The sequence below is a fragment of the Tiliqua scincoides genome, chromosome 4 (assembly GCF_035046505.1).
Source record: "Tiliqua scincoides isolate rTilSci1 chromosome 4, rTilSci1.hap2, whole genome shotgun sequence".
In the NCBI taxonomy this organism is placed as follows: Eukaryota; Metazoa; Chordata; class Lepidosauria; order Squamata; family Scincidae; genus Tiliqua; species Tiliqua scincoides.
The window spans coordinates 161,834,010-161,841,812 of NC_089824.1; the positions used below are offsets into that span (position 1 = coordinate 161,834,010).

The window sequence follows — 7,803 nt, forward strand, 5'->3', positions numbered from 1 at the left end:
AGGTCCTGCAATATCTTTTAAAAAAAGCTAATAAGCAGACAATTGTGTCCATGCATACTTACTTCAGTAAAGTTTGACTAACATTGGTTTTGACAAATGGAACTGCTCCTTGCTGTTTTAACACCTGGACTACAACAGCGTCTGCTGCTGCTGGTTTGTTGAGACGCTTCACCAGACCCAAGGTGGAATCATGGCCCTGGAAACAGAAGTGAACAAAACTGAGAGATGACATTCAGAGTCTCCTCTGTGGGAAAGCTCCATTACTGGTTTGGGCTACACTGATAATGGCAAAACGGACCACAAAGCAATTAGTAATTTCTCCAAGGTTATGCACATTTTCATTCACTGAAAAACCTGCAATGAATATCTATAGAAACTAGTAGCAGGCTACACTTTTGTCTATATATACCACTATGTGGGGTAGGGTTGGGGAATACAGTAAGCCACCTTGGATACTTCCAATGAGGTATGGAAAGGTGGGATATAAAAATTCTGAATAAATGTATGCAGAAGATTAAAAGCCTGGTCATACAACTACTAGCCCCACACACTGAAGCCACTGCTTTTAAAAAATAATTTGTTTTTTTAAGCCCACCAAGATCAGCCAGCTGTCTCCAGCAAGACCACAAACATATCTTCAGAAAGCAACAGCCTTCTCCAGATGTTGTTCCTCAGCAACTAGAACTTTGTGGCTTATTGCCTGTGATTGTGGAGGTTTTTTACAGCCATCACCATGGCAACTCACCTTGTGAATGATTCAACTACGTCAAGATCACACCTCACTATGATCAGAGGAGTATTCTGTAGTGGACTGCGTCAAGAAGGAATGTCCAACACAAGTCCTTGATTACAATCGTGAATGCTTTCATAGATGTCAAAATCACATTCTCAAGAATCACAACACACTAATTAACAGAGATCCCAGTACGCAAGTACGTAATATAAAAAGGCCACGTAATTAACCTCAGTGAAGCACCAAAAGAGTCATATTGAAAAGCAAATGCCTTGAAGAAGATAAGTGAGTACTTTTTGTTTTTCCAAAGACAAAGAAAAAAATGGAAGTCTCTACATGGAACAATAGGAAACAATGGTAAGACCACCTCCTTAGGGAGACCAAACCATAACAGATGGGATCTGAACCCTACATCCACTCTTCATTCTTAATCTTGAAGTGGAGGATGCCATGGTGCAATGCCATTGCCACAAAATTAAAAGCAGCTTATCTTCAGCAATTCTTCTAAGCGTATTTGGCTTCTCTGCCTCAAACTCTTAATACAACACCACAGACAGGAAACAAGAAAAAAGTAACTGAAGAGTCAGCCTTTAGGTCCAATCCTAGCCAACTTTCCAGCGCCGATACGGCTGTGACGCAGCCCCGAGGTAAGAAAACAATTATTACCTTGTGGAGGCCTCCTGACTGCTCCACCATTCCAGGATGCAGCTCGTGCCCCACTAGCATGGCTGCATTAGTGCTAAAAAGTTGGATAGAATTGGGCCCCTAAACAAGTTTGCCACTAGCATATTTAGCAAAAAAACTAAAATATTAGCTTTATTAAACAGTTTTAGTTGTAAATGAACAATATTTTTTATGAAACCAGACCACTGCCAAATTGGCTCAACACACAACACAGGCTTATTTCATGAGCTGAGAGCATGCACGCCATAAAGAAAGCTTCATGCCCAGTTACTGGTTCACCACACAGACACCCAGAACTCCAGGTCATGGCCGACATTAACTGTACCTTGCAGTCAATAGAGTCCTTTATGCTGATGGGAACTCCGTAGAGCAAACCCTTCTTCACCTGCTTTTTCACATGCTGCAGCTGGGATTCACTATTTTCCAGATAATCAGTGAGACAGTTGACATCTCTATGCACATTCAAGGACTGTGGAAAATACGAAAAGTCAGTCATTTCAACCCAGAAACATCCTTCCAAATAAACCCTGCTTGGAAAGTATCTTTGTCCAAGCAGAACTCAAGACCCTCACTTTTATATGGGAAGCTTAATCTGTCAAAAATTATTTTGTTTTCCACAGACCAGAGTTACCAGGTAGTGGAATGACTGAGGCTCAAGGATCACACAAGATCAGACTCCACAGTTAGGAATTTTTACTGATGGATCCAGCATTCACAGAGGCCAGAAGACTGAGTGGGGATTGAACAAGTAATCTGAGGCATGCTAACTTAAGGGCAAAAGGAAAAGAGACAACTGGTTCTTCTCAAAGGATGCAATCCTGAACTTGCTCTCTTGGATGCAGGTTACCAATGTTCTTAGGAGTGAACTACTTGCCTGAACAATGTAACATGGGAAGAGGGGGCTCATCCAAGATCTCATCTCCTCTTGGTTTGTACTTATTTTTTTGTTTCCATCGCTCAGCAGAAGAGCACCTGATTTACATGCAAAAGGTCCCAGGTTCAATCCCTGACTTCTCCAGGCAGGGCAGAAGAGGAAAACAAAAACCATCCAAAACCTTGGAGAGCTGCTGACATTCAGTGTCAAAAATACAAAGCTAGATAGCAATGTGCTTGGACACAGAATAAGGTAGCTTTCCAAGATCTACTTATGTCCCTGTAGGTTATTTTCAAACAACCAGGCTTAGGGACCAATCCAATTCAACTTCCTAGTGCTGATGCAGCCATGCCAACAGGGTGTGCACTGCATCCTGCAGTGGGGGGGGGGGAGTTACTGAGGCCTCCTCAAGGTAAGGGAATGTTTGTTCTCTTACATTGGGTCTGCATTTTGGCTGCAGGAATGTTGGATAGGATTGGGGCATTAGCACTGGAATCCAAGGATAGCCCATGTTGGCTCTTCAGAAAGCAGTCTGGAGTTCAGACAGACAATTCACAGGGCCCAAGGTGCAGTGCTTGAGTACCAGGTTTGGCAAAAATCTTCCCACCAAGGAATTATTATGATTTTGGTCTACAGGCAGAGTGGCCTGCTGTGCCAGTTGACAGCATAATTGATTGCAGATGTTTCAATTAGCCATTTTCAAGCAACTCTTGACTCAGAATCCCTTTGATTGCTTGAGAATTTGGTTACTGAGTAAAGATGCACCATCATGATACTTTTCCACTCAACTGGCAATTCCTTACCTTCTCCACGTACGTGTAGAAAACACTCTCAGGTGAGAGTGAGCCATCCTGAAGTTTCCCACACAGTTCAGACAGGGTGTAAGACAAGATGAGTGCTGGTTGGTGACCTGGATTCTGAAGGAGAAATTCAACAACCATTAATGCCTTTGTTTGTTCCTGAATGTCAACTCTCTGCTGCTCACTTTACCTGCATATACTACTTGACTTCATACTAGAACATACTCATGTTTCAGCAAGGCAGAAAGATGGGGACCCTGCACAAATACACACCCTCATGCAAAGTAGTGTGGTTTAGAGCAGTGGCCTCCAAACTAGTGACAACTGTGTTATGAAAAACCAGTCCCCAATTGAACCAGAGCTTACTATTCCACCAAGTTGCCACATGACTTCTACTGAGATCAGGGAACAGGGATGCCCTGGGCAGTCACATCTGTTGCCCAACATCCCAGCAGGCTGCACAATAGGACATCCAGGCATGCAGCAACCCGGCAGAACAGTAAGCTCCGGTCAGGTGGAAGGGTTACTTTAAAGCCTGGATCTGGCCCCTGAGCCAGGGTTTAGAAGGCTCTGGTTTAGAGGAATGGACATTTCCTTGGACCTGGAGCAAATTCCTCCTCAAGCACAAGCAAAAGAGGTAGTTTTGGGCAACTCTCAAACTCAGTGCCTCATTGCCAAAATTAAAACAATATGAAGCCTCTTTGCAAAGGCTACTGCGAAGTAGCTCAAGATGAAGACTATAACAATAATTTAGCACATTACATGATAACATTCTACCTTAGTAACAACTTAGACCAGTGTTTCTCAAACAGTGGATTGGGAGCCACTAGATGGGTTGCGAGCCAATTTCAGGTGGGTCTGCATTCATTTCAATATTTTTAATATATTAGTCTTGATGTTACCATGATATGTGACTGCATTTTGGGAAATGTTACACATCTGTACTTTTAACAGGATACTATGTATATGCTTTTAACAATGATAGTAAATTGGAATTACTCCTGGGTAAGTGTGGGAAGGATTGCAACCTAGCTTTCAAGCAAGCAGTGAAAGCTTTTTTGTTCCATTTGGCCTTTGCTTAACCCATTTCTGCCCAGCCTACAGGCGTACCCATTTGATCCTGTTGCATATATGCAACATTGGGCAAAAATGGCTTAAGTTCTATTTTTGTTTTTTCTCTCTCCAATTCATTGTTTATTATTGTGGTGTTTTATTATGGTCAGTTGCCTTAATGATACCTTAAATGGAGTAGAGAGGAGGTACACAAATATTTTAATAAATATAAGCATCTGCAACTCTCATGTTTTGCCTGTAGGCTTCACGGTCATATGAATTCCCACACTCTGCTTCACCAGATGTGTTGAGAGTTTAATCCACATTTTCAATATTAGTTCAAAGTTTAATCACTTTTAAAAAAACGGAGAAAGCTGGTTCCTGGCACTAAACAATTTGCTAAGATGATAGGAATTTGCAATAAGCTTCCTGGCTCTGTAGATAAAACACCTACCAAGCACTTTCCTCACCCTACTGATGCAACCTGATACTGATGCAACCTGATACACAGGTTTTAACTGAGATGGGACTACAGCTATAATGGAAATCTTGCTGTTTAGACTGTCTTGCTCAGATGTATAGTTTTGATATATATGATGAAACAGACTTGAAGCACAAGAACCATTATTAGCAGCTAAGTATTAAACAGGCAAATTAAGAACATGTTAATCAAGAGTTGAGTTGCCTATATCAGTTAAGGAGCCGTTGCTTTAACTCACTGGCATATTTGTTTTAGAAACAAAACCAAACTGCTAGAAAACCAGTACATGTGTAGAGAATAGTCCAGGAATATGCTAATTAGGAAACAGCACTGTCACCACCTTCTCATTAAACCCAGGACATTCCAATAATAGAGGGAAGTTCTTTAGACTTTGCTACTGATTTTGAAAGGGACTCTGATGCAATTGTAAATACTACACCCAGGGTTGTCCTATAAAGACCTGAAAACAAATCCTGCAAGTTGAAGGCTGCATTCCTAAATACACTTAGGCTGCAATCCTATGCACACTCACCAAGAAGTAAGTTCCATTTAGCTCATGGGTGCCCTGATTAGTCTGCTGGCCAATCAGTTCCATCTATCCAACACATACTTAAAGCATGTTTTGTCTTCACAAGTTAATTTCTCAGATTTCTCCCAACATTACTCAATTGTTCCCCAACTCTTTATCCCTCCAACACATTAATTTTTTCTCCAATTCCTCCAAACTTCCTTGTCAAATTTTCTCTCCAAAATATTGATTCTCTACATATTCCCCCTTTCAAAAATTAATTCTCCCAAAATTAATTTACCTTTTCAAAATCCATTCCCACCTCTTCTTGTACAAATCAATTTTGCCTTCAGCTCTCCCAAATCTTTTTTCAAAATCCTTTCCCCCCTCTTCCATCTCCAATGTATTAATTTATTATTTAAATTTATTTTTTCCCCAGTCTTCAACACCATGTCAGATATACAATGTGGCCCTTGTGCTGAAAAGTTTGGCGATTCCCAATTTAACTTAATAGAACTGACATGTCTAGGAGCGCACCTTTAAAGTAGAAAGTGAGTTGTAGAGGAAACAGCCACTTTTGCAAACCCAGAATCTCATGGCCCATTAATAGTTTTGTGGCAGGGTACCTTTTCATGAACTCATGTTGTCAGTCTTCAAGTAGCCAATAAGACTCTTTTACAAGGGTTGAACTGAGCTGAATGCAGTTATCCCTCATCTGCACTGCTTGTGATGGAAAGGTGCCTGGATTTTGGAATAACTACATACATATAATGAGCAATGCTTCCTCTTGCTCTTTTCCCGTTCCCCAGATGGGCATCTGCTGGCCTCTGACATTTTTCAACCACATCTGAACAGGTACACACCACAAAGCAGAGTACCTGCATGGCACTTGGGAACAATCACAATCTAGTGTTCACACTACAGAATACTAGTCTTGGACAAAAACGTCTGGATTTCAGAACAGTCTGGATTTTGGATGTCCGGATGCACCAGGATGCAGATCTCCTGTTGTCTTGTGTGCTCCCTGAGGCTACTGTGAGAAGTAGGAGCCTGGACTAGGTGGGCGTTGGGCCTGATCCAGCCAGATTTTTCTTATGTTCTTATATTATAACCTGAAGGCAGTGTGTAATTAAGCTGTGGAACTCCTTGCCACAGGATGCAGTGATGGCATCTGGCCTGGATGCTTTAAAAGGGGATTGGACAGATTTCTGGAGAAAAATCCATCACAGGTTACAAGCTGTGATGGGTATGTGCAACCCCCTGATTTTAGAAGTGGGTTACCAGGTGCAAGAGAGCGCACCAGGATGCACGTCTACTGTTGCCTTGTGTACTCCCTGAGGCATCTGATGGGCCACAGTGAGATGCAGGGGGCTGGACTAGATGGGCTTTTAGCCAGACCCAGCTCAGCTTTTCTTATGAATAAAGGATAATCTACTTGTACTGCGGATTACTTCTGGGGGGGCGGGGCAGAGAACCACACTGCTCGTGATGCTATTGCTCCACACTGTGAAGGGGAAAGACCCGGGGGCAAAGTCCTCCTCGCTAGAGGAGTGCTCAGTTTCCTGGGGACCAGCACCGCGGCGACTTTGCCCAGGGCAGCGCACTCAGGCTGAAGCGCTGAACAGGATGGGGCAGATCAGCAGGTCCTCATGCCTTGGGGGTGGTCTGAAGCTCCCAGTGAGCCAAGAGCCCCTGCAGGCTGCCGCGCTCCAGCCCCGACTGCACCCCACCCGAGTCTTGCAGCCAAAGGTAGCAGCCGCTGCCCCCTGCCTGCCGGCTTGCCCACCACCTACCTTCTCCTTGAACCTGCCAACAGCCTGGTCCATGCGCTCCAGGGCGCGCTCTCGCCTGCGCTGCGCCTCCTCCAGCTTCCCCCGGCCCTTCCTCCCCCGCAGCCATCTCAGCAGGACGAGCGTGGCCGCGGAGCAGCACACGAGCGCGGACAGGAGGCTGCCAGCCATGCTCATCTCCCTCCCGGGCTCCTGCCGAACCTTCCCCTGCCCGGGCAGCCAGCCAGCCAGCCAGCGAGCGAGCACGCGCCGATCTCTGCCAAACAGGTCGTCCGGCCACTCACGGGCGCCGCGCTGCTCCTCCTGCGTTGTCCGCTGGGGAGTTCCACAATGATCGGAGCGCAGCTCCTGGGTGGTTCTATGCACAGCTCTCCAGAAGCCCCGCCCTGCGCTGCATTGCATTCGTCAAAGCCGTGCCAGCTTTTCCAGTAAGCGCTCGCAGGGCGAGTCACAGACTGACTCCTCCCCGGCACTGGAGAGCTGCCCCAGGACCGCGAGAACGCTGCGGAGATCTGGAGCGTGCGTCGACTTGCACAGCTCTAGGGCTTGCGTGGCATTGGGGTGCCGTTTCATCAGTGATTCCCATGACCCCATCCACCTGGCCACGCGCACTCCACCGAAAAGAACCCATCACACGTGCAGCTATTCTTTGCATGTCTACTCAGAAGTCAGTTCCACTGAGTTCAGTGGGGCTTACTCCCAGGAAAGTGTGCACAGGATTGCAGCCTTAGGGCCAAATCCAGCTGTGCCAATGGGGCGTGTGCACTGCATTCTGTGGAGGGGAGGCCCCTTCAAGGTATGGGAACATTTATTCCCTTACCTCGGGCTGCATTGTGGTTGCACCAGTGCTGGAAAGTTGGATAGCATTGGGCCCTTAGCC

At 45.2% G+C, this 7,803-nt stretch overlaps 1 protein-coding gene across 1 annotated transcript in view; it reads right to left on the reverse strand.

Annotated features, from left to right (window-relative positions):
* Nucleotides 1–7,232, reverse strand: part of LOC136647910 (vitamin D3 hydroxylase-associated protein-like) — a 31,918-nt gene extending 24,686 nt beyond the window's left edge. The window contains exons 1-4 of the mRNA XM_066623787.1: nt 6,927–7,232; nt 3,095–3,208; nt 1,743–1,886; nt 63–196 (exon numbers count right to left, since the gene is read on the reverse strand). Of these exons, the coding sequence (XP_066479884.1) occupies nt 63–196; nt 1,743–1,886; nt 3,095–3,208; nt 6,927–7,100 (566 nt within the window). The 5' untranslated portion in view covers nt 7,101–7,232. The remainder of the gene's footprint in view (nt 1–62; nt 197–1,742; nt 1,887–3,094; nt 3,209–6,926) is intronic.
* Between the last annotated feature and the right edge of the window lie 571 nt (nt 7,233–7,803).